The following is a 15,225-nucleotide window of genomic DNA, read 5'->3' as shown; positions in this document are numbered from 1 at the left end:
ACAGGCTGGGAGATGAGTGGTTGGAGAGCTGCCAGGCAGAGAAGGACCTGGGAGTGATGGTGAACAGTCGGCTGAATATGAGCCAGCAGTGTGCTCAGGTGGCCAAGAAGGCCAACGGCATCCTGGCTTGTATCAGAAACAGTGTGACCAGCAGGGCTAGGGAGGTGATCGTCCCCCTGTACTCGGCTCTGGTGAGGCCGCACCTCGAGTACTGTGTTCAGTTTGGGGCCCCTCGCTACAAGAAGGACATGGAGGTGCTTGAGCGGGTCCAGAGAAGGGCGACGAAGCTGGTGAGGGGCCTGGAGAACAAGTCCTACGAGGAGCGGCTGAGGGAGCTGGGCTTGTTCAGCCTGGAGAAGAGGAGGCTCAGGGGCGACCTTATCGCTCTCTACAGATACCTTAAAGGAGGCTGTAGCGAGGTGGGGGTTGGCCTGTTCTCCCACGTGCCTGGTGACAGGACGAGGGGGAATGGGCTTAAGTTGCGCCAGGGGAGTTTTAGGTTAGATATTAGGAAGAACTTCTTTACCGAAAGGGTTGTGAGGCACTGGAACAGGCTGCCCAGGGAGGTGGTGGAGTCACGATCCCTGGAGGTCTTTAAAAGACGTTTAGATGTAGAGCTTAGGGGTATGGTTTAGTGGGGACTGTTAGCGTTAGGTCAGAGGTTGGACTCAATGATCTTGAGGCCTCTTCCAACCTAGAAATTCTGTGATTCTGTGATTCTGTGATACTGTGCATGAAGCCAAAAGTCAAAGCCTCCCAAGGAAGATGAGTGCAGGTAAAGTGATTCATGGCCTAATGAATTCCTAACCATAAAAACTCTCACAGATACCCTAAAAAACTACAGGAGACATGAATTTCATGAAGAATTACCTTTCAAAAGGCAGAGTTATAAAAATAAATTTTCTATCTGTCAAGATTTTCAAAATCTGCCCCCCTCTCCCATTCATCACAGCGGTATGACACTTTGCATGTGCTACAGAATTTATTTCTGTAACATTCATTAGAAGGAACAAAAATATTACAGCCAGAAAACTGAATTCTAAAGTAATTAACTACTGGGCTCCAGGTAAAACAGGGGAAAAATAAATCCTTCCTCCTTGATTGCTCAGGGAAGGAAGAGAAAAGAGAGGAAAGCAGGGAACCAAGGAACAGGCAGGTTTTGCACCACCCACGTGGGCTGGAAGTGAGAAGAGGCAATGTTTGTCCCATTCACAGGACAGAGACACCATTTTTCAGATCAATTCTGGCCTCTTAAAAAAAAGGGGGGGGGACGGACAAAATAAATAAAAATAAAATAAAGAATTTGGACAGGCTTTGGCTATGCCAGACTGAGAAACCGAGGGTTCATTCACAGAAAGAGCTGCCTACGATGGCATTAATGACTACAATGTGACTTGCAGTACCTTCCTGATCAGCACCAAGGTGGCGAGGGCAATGGGGACAGAGGAGGGGGGACAAGAACAAGGTATGAGACCTCTGAAAGCCAATCAAGCCGGTCTCCAGGTTAGTACAAGAGTGCTGTGGCCTGCTAATAATAATAATTATATATATATATATATATATATATATATATATATATATATATATATATATATATATATATATATATTTAAAGCAGCTTTATTTGCATTGTGACGATGGCTGGCAGCTGGATTTGATAGTGTTGTGAATAAAGCTGTTCTTTTTTTTTTTTTTTTTTTTTGACATTCCACAGCAATCCCTTATTCTTTATCACCACTTTGGAGCAGGGAATACTCCAGCTATCAGTCATCACAAGTCTGACCACCACCTCCCTCAAGATACAAATAAAGTAAGAAAGGGAGTTTAAGACAAACTCGTTAATTAATAAAGAAAGGGTGGGGGGCACATGCCTGCCTTCATTAGGCAGTCACTGAGCTCCCAAGCAATCACAGCGCTGCAGGTGCTTTCCTGATTCTTCTGGCCAATAATGCAGCCAGTGTGGCAGCAAAATAACGGCCCATGCAGATAAGGAACAGGCAGGTTTGCTTTTGCAGCTCTCTACCCTCTTGGCATTACAGCCTTCCAAGTAAGTGCTCTGTGGCTGGGCAAGCTGTGTTTCAGCTGCTTGCTTGCTCCTTCTACGAGCAGGGAATTGAATGGCAGCAAAAGGTAGATTCAGGTGGGGCAAAGGCTCAGAGGTGTTGCTTGTGCCCATTGCAGAGGGACCCCCCCCCCAGCGGCAGGCAGAAGGCGCTGCTGCAAGCGTTTGGCCTGGTAGCCTGGTGTGGAGGCAGTAAATGTAATGTGCCTGCTGGAAATAAAACAAAAAAGGGGGAATAGGCAGCTGTGTGAGCGGATCACAGCCCTGCAAATGCACCGTGGGGTGGTCTGGTTTGGTTTTGATCATTCCCTGTGTAAGGCTCTTTGCTGCAGAGCACAGTAGGAGCAATCACCGTTGACCTGTGTTGTTACTAATTAATCCTTTTGCTTACGCACAGCAATGGGAGAGAGTAAGCAAATGCTGTGATCAATGCTCGTAATGAGTGAGTCTGCTTGCTATTCCCACACTGTGACACAATTTTAAGGAAAAGTCTCTGCAGCGTGATGGTACCCACAGCAAGAAACTGATGTAGTAGGAAAATGTGCTGCTTTATGAGGCAGTGCTTAGGCAACACGGAGGTGGCTCGTCTTGCTCCAGCTTTTACAGGCCTCTCCAAGCCATTTCTGCTGTTGCTTGGATTGGTTTTGGATCTCTGCAGATCTGGGGGATGGCAGGTGATGTTCTCTTCTCACTTTTCCCCACCCTCTTTCCTCGAAGAACGGAGTTCCCAAAAAAAAAAACACTTCACTTGATCCAAAATAAAAAATCCTGCTAGGATAGCTGCAATACCCAAGGTACAGCTGATATGGGACACAGGGAGCTTTGTTCTTCCTACACCGAGGTGAAAGATGGGTACAAGGAGAGGTCGTACACCTGTAAACCTGACTTTTAACAAATCCCTTCATGCAGTCTTCAGCAGTAAAGGCTTGCTGCGTTATATGACAAACACAGGCCTGCTCAAATCCACACTAGCCCTGTTAGAGTGGTTTAGAAGGGGAAAACCGATTTGCACGAGTATTTCTAAATACTTATGCCACAAAATACAAGCAGCTTTCCTTCTCAAACTCGCAGCCAGTGCTGGCATGTTGTTATTACTGTGGTACATGGTCATGGTATGCTGTGGCATATCGCCCTTTGCTGGGGTTAACGTGGAGCACACGTGAGGAAGAAAATAACTGGCACAGTGTTTTCGTGTATGTTTTGTGTCCCTTCACCTTCTCGAGTGTGTGGTGACCACTTAAAAAAGAAACAAAAAGGGGGGGGGGGGGGGGGTGAAACCCAGTATTAAAGCACTCTGTTGCTGTAGTTGGAAGCCCCAAACCCCAAGAGACTGCTGGCTACGTGCAGCACCTAGCTGGACGTTTTTCCCTCACAGAGAGTTTTGCCTGAAATTTGGTGAAACCTTCATACACAAGCAGCACCAGGCTGGAGGGGCCGAACTCCCACTCGGCGGGGCTGCCTCAGGGACATCGCCTCAGCCCCGGGAGCGCCTCAGGAGCGCCTCAGGGCTGAGCATGGCTCCCGTCACGGCTCCGCCGCCGCCCAGCGGGTGTCGCTGCGGCACCGCCCGGGCTCTGCCGAGGGCCGGGGCCGTCCCCGGGCTCCGTGAGGGAGCCGTGAGGGGGCCGTGCGCGGCCGCGGTGTCCCTGCCGGTGCCGCTGGGCGCCCGCGCAGCGCCATTTCCCGGGAGACCGGGCGGCCCGCGCCGCTATGCCGGCGGGATAATGGCGGGGGCCAGCGGCGTGTCACCTCTTGTGTGCGCTTTGCAAAGGGGAGCCCAAGCGTGGCGAATGGGACACAGACCGCCATTGTGCCGGGGACACTTTAATAACCCACACCTACAATATCCAACCTGTTGTGCGCAGGGGGACGGCCCCGGGCCGCACAACCCGCCCGGGGGGCTGCGGGGGACGAGGCCGGGCAGGGAACGGGCTCGGGGCTTGGCGGCGTCGCCGGGCAGGAGCCCCCGCTGCCCTCCGGCCAGAAAAGTGTCATCGCTTCCATGATTTTTCCCTTAAATCCTGCCGTTCTCACTCGTGCCCCTGGCAGGGCATCGAGGGGTGTGTGGCAACGCACGGCTTTCGTTTGGCAAAGCGCGTGGTGCTGCTGTGTGGTGCTGCGTTGGATGGTGCTTGTGCCTTCCCTCCCTCCACAGCCATACATTATATACCTACATACATACACAGCCTCGCACTATACGTTTCTGTGACCTCTATACAGTTTGCTATGTGGGCTGCAAGCACTCTGCAGCTAGCCCAGTGGAAACTGGGGGCAACTGGTGACAGCTCGCAGGTGCCTGGCCCCAGCAGTCTGCCCTTGATATGGGCCTTGCATCCCACAGATGGGACACCGGGTAGTTCTCTCCCCGTGGGAGCTCCTAAACCTTGTACCAAGCTGAAAACACCCTGGGAATAACACTGCCTATGAACCACGTCTTTCTCCAGCTTCAGGGCAAACAGAACTGCAAGGCCAGGCTATGCCAGAGGGACAGGTCTTGCCACAGAGAGGCTTTTAGTGAGCCTGCTGGCACAGGAGAACTGCTTTGCACGAGCTCCAGGACTGTCACCGAGCGTCTCCGTCTCTGAACACGAGTGGTGAGACCATCCAGGGCACGTATTGCAAGCAACGCTCTACCGAGGCGGTCAGTTGTCAGCTTGGACACATCGTGGAAAAGAACTAGTACAATTAATATCCTAGTTCTACTTTATTAACAAGTGTTTAAAAATTCTTAAGACTCAAGGAATGCTAATTTAAGAGACAGTAGGAAGATGAAGGCGTCATTCAGAGGGGCTGGTTTTCACAGCCACCCCCACCAGTGGCTTCTGAACACTGAGTTGGAGCTGCACAGTCCTGGAAACTTGTTCCTGGGACACCTCTTTGCTGTCAGGGATTAACAGAATTGGCTGAGGACCTCCTGTGGATGGAGAGGTGGGTTCTTCTTGGCTGACAAGTGTTTCCTTTTTGTGGGGAAGTACTCTGTAATCTGGGGGAGTGATGTAAATGTTGATCAGCACCTGTGTGCATCTGTCCACTTGTTTTTTGTCGTTTAGAGGGACTGCTATCACTGATAGAAACTGGAACTGACCAGATGTAATTTGAAGGGGATGTGTTGTCTCTGTGGATGTTGGGTGGATGGGTGGGAGGGTGGATGGATGGGTGGATGTTAATTCTTGTATTTTAAACCAGATGGAAGTGTTGTTCTTATACTAAAACTTGATGGCAGTGATCATTTTCTTGGTTAAGGGATTTAGTAAAGTGTATTAAGTAGCAGCATGCTAGACAGCAGTTGCTTTTAAAACACTTTCTACCTGCAGTGTCTTATGCAGGAGACAGTTCTTTTGTTGTTGCTCATTTCAGGTGACTGGGACATGGACTTGTGGGTAGCGTGTCTCAGCACACGCAGGCTCAGCAAACTTCTTCCCGCTGCAGAGGGCAAGCAAACTAAATCTGGAATAAGATCACTATTACAGGTGTGAGGAAATGAAGTTATAAAAAGTTAAATCAATTTATGCAGAGGTATAAAGCCTGTGACATGAACATGTCCCTTGGGCCTGATACTCATGCTCTTATTGCATTAAAGCATTTTTTCATCGCAACAAAAGCTTTCCAATGCTGTGCAAGGTACACTTTTTCTGAAGCTGTTCACTCTTCTTCCCCCAGCACTTAGTTCTGGTGCATACTCTGTAATGCAGACCCTAATCCAGGAGCTACCTGATGGTCTCCACCTGTTGCTGGGTCTCTGGGTTGCAGTTTCCATGCCACAAAGTGTTTAAAACAGTGACTGAAAGAAAATCATTAGTGATACTTCCATGAATAGAAAGCAGTTTATTTTAAAAATATTAGCATAAATTAAATTCTCAGCAACAGTTAGAGCATCTTGAAGGGGCGAAGCATACATAGGTATAAATTCTCCAGATAAGATTTCCAAATATATGATGAAGCTGAATTCATTGTGCTGTACAGTGGCCCCAGGGGGTAGGCAAGTACTGCTGAACGATGCTCTGCACGTCTCTTGGGGGCAGGTTAGGCCCCGAGTGTGGTTCTGCCCCAGATATTTACGGGGGCAAATGTCACCGGGAAGCAGGAATTACTTTTGTGGGTGCTCACCTACTCAAAGCGGGTGACATTTTGCAGTGATCCACTGAGGAAGATTGCTTTGCAGACCTGGGGCATGTCTGTGTCGGTGGCAGCATGGTCCTCGTTACCCATGGGTGAAAAGCGAGTGGAAAAGGGCAGGTTTCAGGCGTGTTGGAGGCTGCGGTGATGGGCTGAGTAACTGAGCTTTTGCATTCCTCACAGTCATCGCTTCTGATTCATATTTAAAACACTTCTGAAAGTAAAAGTACCGTGTGCTGAGCATAGTGGGAGTTTTTAGAGGGACTTCTTGCACCTTGATCTGCTTTAAGCTCACGCGTTCGGAATAATGTGACAATTAACACTTTGTTGGGTGACTTTTCCGATGATGCAGCAGGTGAGGCCAAAAACCACCAGGCTGGACAGTCTCTTTACATATTTGCTGCAGCTCACCACAGGTGCAGGTTTGTGAGGTCTGGCTGGGGTTTGCCATCCCAGTGCTGGAGACCTGTGCATGACTTTGGTCGGTGACCCTGAGGACGTGCTCTCTACCTGCTTGTGCACTGCGCTGCCCAAAGAGCAGCTCGCCCTGCCGGGAGAGGCATGGAGAGGGTTCTGCTGGCTTTTTTGAAGGGAAAGGAGGAGAAAGTGGGGCAAGGCAGGAACCAGATACTTCCTAATCTGTAGTGGTGCCTGCCGAGCAGCCCGCTGATCCTGAAACGTGATTGAATGAGTAATTAGACCGTTGGGTACAATTAAGCCGAGGGCTGACCCATGCGCTTTGTGTGCTTTGAAAGTGTCTCTGCCTGTAATGATAGAGGAGGCTTTTTTTTGCAAGTTTCCCCCCCCTTCCTTTTTGTAACCTGTTTTTCTGTGCCTGACCCCACGTTGCTGCCTGAACCAGCCTGGGGGGAGGAGGGAAGTCTGCATGAAGACGGGGAGATCCGTGCAGTTGGCTTTCCCTTGAAGGCTTGGAGGTTTTTCTGGGAGGCTCCCCACATCGCTGCTATTGTGGGGCCGGCGTTTTGGGGCCGGTGTGCTGGGTTTCCGCCTCCCGTCAGGTCCCCGTGGCGGCAGGGCGTGCCTCGCCCCGCTTCAAAAGAAACAACTCCTACAAAAGGAGAGGAAAAAAAAGAAAAAGAAACTCAAGTAGGCTCCAACATACAAAGAGAGGGGGAAAAAGAGCGAGAGAAAAGCGCCGCATACACAATGAGCCCCCGCCGCCCCCTCACCGCTCACTTTTACCTCAGCCCCGGCCCCGCCGCGCTCCGTGAGGCTCCGTCAGGCGCCGCGCGTGCCGCTCCCCCCCCCCTCCCTCCCGCCCCCCCCTTTCCCGCCCGCCCCTCCCCGCCCCGCGCCATTGGCCGCCCCGCCACGCGACCGGCGCGAGGGCGGGCGCGAGGGCCGGGGCGCGCGGGGGCCGTGCGCGGGACGGGACCCCGGCGCGTGCCGCCGCCGCCGCCTTAAAGGGGGGCGCGGCGCGCGGCCGACACCGGAGACGGGCGGGCGGGCGGGCGAGCGGGAGGGAGGGCGCCACGCGCGCTGCCAACCGCCGCCCTCAACGATCGCTGTCGTCGTCCCCCCTCCACCACACACACACACACCCGCACCCCCGCATGGGCTCTCGCTGAGGCGGCGTCGCCATGAGCCTGCCGCGGGCCGCCGAGTGGGCTGAAGGCGGCCGGGACACGGTGTCGGTGTCGGTGGAGCCGCTGCTGGGGCTGGGAGCGGGGCTGGAGCCGCCCGGCTGCGGCTTCGCCCCCGGCTGGCTGGGCGTGTGCTGCGCCGCCCGCCTGGCCGCCTCGCCGCGCTGCCCGCGGGGCGACGACGAGGAGGAGGACGAGGAGGAGGACGAGGAGGCGGCGGTGGCAGCGGCGGGGCGGCCGCGGGGAGCCGCAGCCACAGCGGGGCTGGAGGGCAGCGGCCCCGGCGGGGCGCGGGGGGCGGCGGGCGGCGGCAGGGCGCGGGGTGGTGGAGGCGGAGGTGGAGGTGCAGGGGGTGGAGGTGGCGGTGCCCGCCCGCAGGTGAGCGGCGTGCAGAAGCAGCGGCGGCTGGCGGCCAACGCGCGGGAGCGGCGGCGGATGCACGGGCTGAACCACGCCTTCGACCAGCTGCGCAATGTCATCCCCTCCTTCAACAACGACAAGAAGCTCTCCAAGTACGAGACGCTGCAGATGGCGCAGATCTACATCAGCGCCCTGGCCGAGCTGCTGCACGGCCCCGCCGCGGCCGCCACGGCCACAGCCGCTGCTGCAGAGCCGCCGCCGGGCAAAGCCGAGCCCCGCGGGGCCCCCTTCGAGCCGCCCTGCGCCGGGGACGGGGCTGCGCTGCCGGGGCCGCCGCCGGCCGGGCCGCCCCCCCTCGGGCACGGGCACGGGCACGGGCACGGGCACGGCAGGACTCGCTTCCCCCCGCCGCCGGCCGCGGGGGGCTTCCCGGTGCCGCTGGACCCGCTGCGCTTCCCGTCCTTCCCGGAGGGCGCCCTGCTGGGACCCAAAGCGCCGTCGCCCGCGCTCCTCGTGCCGCAGCCCGGCCACCACCAGCAGCACCCGCAGCACCAGCACCAGCAGCAGCAGGAGCGGAGCAAGGCGTCGCCGCGCTCCCACCGCAGCGACGGGGAGTTCTCGCCCCGCTCGCACTACAGTGACTCGGACGAGGCCAGCTAGGGCGCTGCCGCCCGCCCCAGCACGGACTTGGCCGCCGGCGGCCCCTCGGGGCGCCCCGGGAAGGGCTCCTCTTGGGCGGCTCAGCCGCCCCGTCCGCGTTTGTACCTTCCTCCCGATGTGTAGCTGCCGCCCCTAGAGCTCCCCGTGCCCAGAAGCCGCCGCCGGCCCCTCCCGCAGCGACCCCCGGCACCCCGCATGCGGGCCCGTCCCGCGCTGAGCGGGGGCAGGCGGCTTCCCCTGCCCGCCGTCGGGGGGATCCCGGCGCAAGCACTTTAATCCCGCGGCTGCCAGGGGACAGCTCCGGCCGGCCGCTGCGCCCCAGCGCGCTCGCCGAGAAACGAAAAACGGTCCTGTCGTGTCAAACTCCCGTGCCCCGTTTTATTTTGCTTTTTGTGGTATTAGGAAACTTATTTATTACGGAGTGTTTGCTACTGTTTCTGCCTTTTTGTTGTTTTTTTTTTTTTGGTTTTGTTTTTTAACAAAACTTTTCTACGACGAGAATCGTTTATTTGAATTTTAGCCCAGCCAGCTGCCATTGTTTTATGTATTATTATTATTTTTTCGAGATCAAATAAATAAATAATAAAAAAAAAAACAACAAACGAACAAAAACACAAACCGAAGAGATGTTGGGTTACCTCCCCTCCCCGGCCAAGCCTCCCCACCAAAAAACACGGGAGGGTCCCCGGAGCCGCGGGCAGGGAAACCGGGGGGCTCGGGGCGGGGGAGCGGGGCTCGCTGCCGGATTTTGGGGAGAGGGGAGCCGAGCCGAGCCGAGCCGAGCCGTGCCGGTCCCCGCAGGTGCCAGCGCCGCGCACCTGCCCCGCGATAACCCCGAGCCGGGCGGGCGGGCGGGGGCCGGTCCCGCCGGGTGAAAAGTTCAGCTCCGGGGTCAGCTCCCTCCCGAACCGTCCCTTCCTTCGCTCCCGGCCCGCCGGGAAAGTTTGGGGGGTTTTAGCCCGTTCTGCGCTAGTTCGGGTTCGTTTCGTTTCCCAGCGAGCCGGAGGCGCAATTTGGGGAGCGCAGAGGGGTCGGGACGGGGCCCCCCCGCCGCCCGCAGCGGGTCCCTTTCGCCCTGACCGCTGAGCGCAGTGGGTCCTCGCGGCCACGGCGGAGCTTTCGTTGTCTGAGGGTCTTTTTTTTTATCTTTTTTTTTTTTTTTTTTTTAACACTTCTTTGAAAGAGATACCCGGCCGCATTTCCATTTTCAGGTTCAGCCATAGAGTTTGCATAACAACCGCTTGGCAGCCCCCCACCCCCCCACCCCTCACTCCGTTAACAAGCTGTAACGTATAGCTGCAGGTTGCTATAATCTCATTAATATTTTGGAAACTTGAATATTGAGTATTTCAGGCTGCTCATTCCCCATATGCCAGGCCACTCCCGCTATGCTGGCTGGTTCCTTTCTCTCCATTATTAGCAATTAGCTTCTACCTTCCAAAGTCGGATCCAAGTATCCAAGATACTAGCGAAGGAATCAACTATGTGTTGCAAGCTAAGCATGCTTAATATCTCCCAAACAAACAAAGAGACAACATTTCTTTAAGTAATGAAGATGGATAAATCGCTTTATTGAGCCCGCGACAGTGTTTGTTTTGCACGGACGAGCGCAAAGTTTGGAACAAGAGCGGGGACGCGCACCGGCCCCGCCTGGCCCTGGCTTTGTGGGGTTTTAGAGCTTTTTTTTTTTTCTTTTTTTTTCTTTTTTTTTTTTTTTTCAGGGGCTTTTCTTTGAAAACAGCGCACTACCCGAGCGTTAAATTTTGGCTGCACACTCCGTATCCTCCGGGGGAGGCGGTCTCCTTTGTGCGTGAGCCCGTGTCCCGCCGGACACGCGTGGGGGGCAGCGGGGGCCGTGTCCCCGTCCCCCTCCCACGGCGGCGGTGGTGGTGGGGTGGGGGGGGACACACTGGGGACAGGGGACGAGCAGGGGGGGTCCCCATTCGCAGCGCGGTGCCCGCAGCTCCTCGCTGCCTTTTCGCAGCGAGCCGGCTGCTGTTTGCTCAACCTCTGGCCCCCGGGGAGGGGAAAGGGGAAAGGGGGGGGGCAGCGTTTCTTAATTAGAGCGGGGCGGACAATGCGAAGGGGCGGACAAGTCTGGGGGGGGGGCTGTAAGGAGGAGGGGGGGGGGGGAATTTGGGCTGGCCGCTGTCCCGGCCGCGGTGCGCCGTGTCTGGAGCGGAGCACGCGTTGTCAGCTGGTGAGCGCCGCGGCTTTTCAGGCGGCCCCCCAGGGGGCTGCGCACCCGCGGGGAGCTCCGCCGTGGGCCCCCCCTTCGTCTGCCGACCCCCCCCCAACCCTGGCCGAGCAACAACAGCCAGCATTCACGCCCCCCCGCCCCGCTCCCCCATCGCCCCGACAGCAGCGCGGTGGCGGCCGGCAGCAGCAGCACGCCGGGGCACGGCCGGGCACACCCGGGGGGGGCCGCAGCCGATGGAAAGGGGGGGAGAAAGGGGGAAAAAAGGGACGGGGGGGGTCACACACGCGTGGGTATCCCCCTCCGGGGATGCTCGGGTCTTGCACCTGCTGCAAAGCCGCCGGGTCGCTGCTGTCCCCCCGCAGGAATGTCACCCGCTGGTGGCCCCCCCCGGGGCCAGCAAAGCCCCCGCCACCCTTCCCCATCGCGGCACCCCCGTGCTGGCCTCGCTGCGGGGCTGGGGGCTGCCGGCGGAAAGCCCCCTCTACACACACATTGGGGACTCGTTTGTCTGGGGTGGGGGGGAGCCCCCCAAAAGTCCTCCTGCAGAGCTGAGGCACCCCCGGGGAGCCGAGGGCGTGCGGCAGCGGCTGCGACGAGCGCGGTTCCTGGGGTTTTGGCCACTTCCAGGCTCCCCAAGCGCTATCAGAAGGCAGGGATGCTTTTGGGAGCCCAGCCAGGACGTGTCACGGGCTTTCTGCCCTCCCCGTGCAGCAGCCGGGACGGGATGGGGCTGCCTCCCCTGATCTCCCCCCAGCCCCTCCTGCAGCGCCCCGGCTCGTTTTTGCCCCCCGCTCGGTGTCACCGGGGGTGTTTGTGTCCCCTCTGCCAGGGAGTGCGAGGTTTGGGGCTTGGGGGGCAAATCCCTGCTGCTAGCAGAGATCTTGCCTTTCCTTTCCTTTCTTTCCTTTCCTTTCCTTTCCTCCTTTCCTTTCCTTTCCTTTCCTTTCCTTTCCTTTCCTTTCCTTTCCTTTCCTTTCTTTCCTTTCCTTTCCTTTCCTTTCCTTTCCTTTCCTTTCCTTTCCTTTCCTTTCCTTTCCTTTCCTTTCCTTTCCTTTCCTTTCCTTTCCTTTCCTTTCCCCTCTCCTCTCCTCTCCTCTCCTCTCCTCTCCTCTCCTCTCCTCTCCTCTCCTCTCCTCTCCTCTCCTCTCCTCTCCTCTCCTCTCCTCTCCTCTCCTCTCCTCTCCTCTCCTCTCCCCCTTCCTTTCCCTTTCCCCTTTCCTTTCCTTTCCCTTTCCCTTCCTTTTCCCTTTCCATTCCTTTTCCCTTTCCATTCCTTTTCCCTTTTCTTTTCCTTTCTTTTCCTTTCTTTTCCTTTCTTTTCCTTTCTTTTCCTTTCTTTTCCTTTCTTTTCTTTTCTTTTCTTTTCTTTTCTTTTCTTTTCTTTTCTTTTCTTTTCTTTTCTTTTCTTTTCTTTTCTTTTCTTTTCTTTTCTTTTCCTTTCCCTTTCTTTTTTTTCTTTTTCTTTTCCCTTTCCCTTTCTTTTCCCTTTCCCTTTCCCTTTTTTTCCTTTCCCTTTCCCTTTTTCCTTTATTATTATTTCATTTTTTCCTTCTTCCCCCGGCTCTCCCCTCTCCTTATTCCCTCCTCATTTCCCCTCCATCCCCTTCCTCTCCTCCTTCCCCCCCTTTTGCCCCCCTCTCCCCCTGCCCCTCAGCGAAGCGCGCTCCCGCCGGGGTGCCCGGGACAGCGGCGGGCGGCGGCGCGCACCCGCGGCGGGCGAGCGGGGCTGCTGCACTTTTATGGGGCGGTTAATCAACTGCACATCAGCGAGACAGCGCATCAGCCCATCTGCTTGATATATATTCAGGAGGGCTCCAGCCCTTTTGAAGTCTAATTTCTTCCCCGGGAGAACGCGCCGGGTAATTTACCATCATTTCATACGCCTCGCGGCCGCCGGGTTAACCCTTTCCCCAAGCGCTGCCTCCCGAGCGGTTGGGTTTCGTGCCACGAGCTTGTCAAAGTGTCCCTTTAATGACAGGGGGGCTCGCCGAAATCACAGCCCGCAGCCCACCGGCACCGTACCCCAGGTTAGGAGGGGAGGGGGCTTAAAGGACCTCTTGGGGACAAGCAGCCCCCCCGGACCCGCCGGGGTCAGCGCGTCTCGTTTCATCTCCAACCACCCATATCTGCTTTTATGTGTGGGTTTTTTTTTTAGGATCTCTGGCGTTCGTTTTTGTTCCCTTGGTTATTTTTTTTTTTCTTTTTTTGGTGGTAGGGTTGTCCCTACGCGATGCTCAGCGGCACAGCTGGAGGATCCCGGGCTGTACGAGGGGCAGAGACCCGGCGGAGGGCAGGGATTGCTCCCGAAATTTTGGGAACTTCCCTTCTCCTGCCTCTTTCCTCGGGGGCTCCCCCGGCGGATGCTCCTGCGGCATCCTGCAGCCTTTCCCCGCTCCACGCCCCTCTCAGGTGCGCGCTTTGAAACGAGCCCGGGACGGTTTTAGCGGCATCACCTGCTCCCCATAAAGAAATAAAAAAATAAATAATAGGAAATAATAACGCTCGGACAGAAACGAGAACCCGGCTTATCTACAGTCAATATTTTGCCGGGGCCCGGTGGCTGCCGGCTGCGGGGCGGGATGCGCGCAGGATCCGGCCCCGACCCCCCCCTTTCATCCCCGTGCGGCTCCGGGGCTGCCCCGCTTCTGGCCGGGAGCAGAGAAAGGAGGAGGCAGGGCTGCTCCTCCGGCAGCCCCGTGTCCCGCCTGCCGCTGCCATCCTCCTCCGAAGTCTGCTTTTTGCAAGTTGGGAGCGGGCACCGGGCTCTTTGGGAAAGAGGCACGGGAAAAAGGCAGCGGGCAGGGGGCTAAATGCTTCTGTATAGCTGCCTTTCCTTGGAGTTCAGCTGCTGCTGGGAAAAGTTTCTCTTTGGTTTGTGTTTTGTCTTTACCTGCCTGCTCTTTTTGACTTTTCCCTGTTTTTTTCCCCTACCGGTACTAATGCTGATTTAAGTCCCAGTGATACACGAAGCTCCCTCAAAATGCTGGCAAGGCGATTTTTGGATAACTCCCACACCTACACGCTTAACCCTACAGCGATGGCACAGCTGGGAGCCTGCCCGAGGTTTTGCTCAGTGTCCCTGTCTGTGCAGTTCTCAGCCCCTCAGCTGCTCCCCATGTCCTGGGGAGGTGCTGTCCTGTCCGTGACAAGGGACACGAGGCCCAACAGCATTAAGTGACTTGGAGCATGGGTTGTGTGCCTTCTTGTGCTTCTTGCACTGTGTACATTTTTCCAGTCACTTCCAAACTATTTCCAGCAGTGAGGCGTTGTTCCATGCAAGGGATGGTGCTTTTCTCCCACAGGGAGATGGTTCCCCCAGGCCATGCCCCCTTTCCCAATGCCCTAGGAAGCAGATTGCACAGCAGATGCCTTATCCAATTTTTACCCTGTTATTTGGGGTGGATTGAGAGGGTGGAAGTGGTAGAGACTTCTGTTACACGTGAGAAATGCCTTGGGAAGGATGACAACTGGATGCAGGCTTCTGCAGGCACAATCATTCTCCCAGCCTGTGGCTTGTTCCCTCCCCAGGCTTGATGAGGGGCACCTGGAGGTGAGATAGACAAAACCAGGCAGCATGGGGTGCTGGAGTTTTCTCACCAGCCAGAGGTTATTTTTTGGAGCACACAGGGCGGAAAGACCCAGCCTGATGTGCAGAACATGTAGAAGTACCCCCAGGCCTCACTCACATCTCAGGTAGGAAGAATATTTCTTGGTTTTCTGAAGTTACCACTGCTGTAGTGCTCGTAGCCAGACCGTGATAAATACAGGTAGCCTTGTGCTGTTCTGTTGCTCTGCTTACCCAAATTTGTTACAGAAATACTCTCAGAGCAAATGTTCATGTGGTTCTTTTCTGGTTGTGACAAGTCTTTTGGATGAAATCAGTTACACTTTCATTATTTGGGGGAAAGCTACCAAAATGTCCAATTAACCTCATTTCTTTTTGCATTGCGAAGCATCCTAGAAGCTGTTTGTTGAAAAAGGCTTGAAAAAAAAAAATTTGGTTTTGGGATAGGAGGGCTCTGGATTTTCATTAGGGTTTCCTGTTGGGAAAGATGGTGAAAGCTGAGGAGCATTGCTGGCTGTAACCTTGGGGTCAGCAAGTGGTGAGCTCACTTCACTCAGATGCTGCTGTCACCTGTGGCACCTCGGCAATTTTGTGGTCATAACCTCAAATGTTCTGAGAACTGGGAGTGAGAAATGTTATTCCCCAAAATGGAAGCAGG

The 15,225-nt window shown here is 55.7% G+C and overlaps 1 protein-coding gene and 2 long non-coding RNA genes across 3 annotated transcripts in view; 2 read left to right on the top strand and 1 right to left on the bottom strand.

Annotated features, from left to right (window-relative positions):
- Window positions 1-5,749: 5,749 nt before the first annotated feature.
- LOC110353576 (uncharacterized) lies at window positions 5,750-7,444 on the bottom strand. Its single transcript, XR_003497213.3, has 2 exons — window positions 7,382-7,444; window positions 5,750-7,247 (listed from the first exon to the last, which is right to left on the bottom strand). It is a non-coding gene; the product is annotated as an uncharacterized lncRNA (long non-coding RNA).
- Window positions 7,445-7,554: 110 nt separating this feature from the next.
- ATOH1 (atonal bHLH transcription factor 1) lies at window positions 7,555-9,277 on the top strand. Its single transcript, XM_038178999.2, has one exon. The coding sequence runs from the start codon at window positions 7,780-7,782 to the stop codon at window positions 8,800-8,802; it is 1,023 nt and encodes a 340-aa protein (XP_038034927.2). The 5' UTR covers window positions 7,555-7,779; the 3' UTR covers window positions 8,803-9,277.
- Window positions 9,278-14,554: 5,277 nt separating this feature from the next.
- Window positions 14,555-15,225, top strand: part of LOC106018587 (uncharacterized) — a 74,030-nt gene continuing 73,359 nt past the window's right edge. The window contains exon 1 of the long non-coding RNA XR_002404262.4: window positions 14,555-14,695. This is a non-coding gene — a long non-coding RNA (uncharacterized lncRNA). The remainder of the gene's footprint in view (window positions 14,696-15,225) is intronic.

The sequence above is a fragment of the Anas platyrhynchos genome, chromosome 4 (genome assembly GCF_047663525.1).
Source record: "Anas platyrhynchos isolate ZD024472 breed Pekin duck chromosome 4, IASCAAS_PekinDuck_T2T, whole genome shotgun sequence".
Lineage (NCBI taxonomy): Eukaryota > Metazoa > Chordata > Aves > Anseriformes > Anatidae > Anas > Anas platyrhynchos.
Note: the sequence above shows the minus strand (reverse complement) of the source record. Positions and strands in the feature narration are given on the sequence as shown.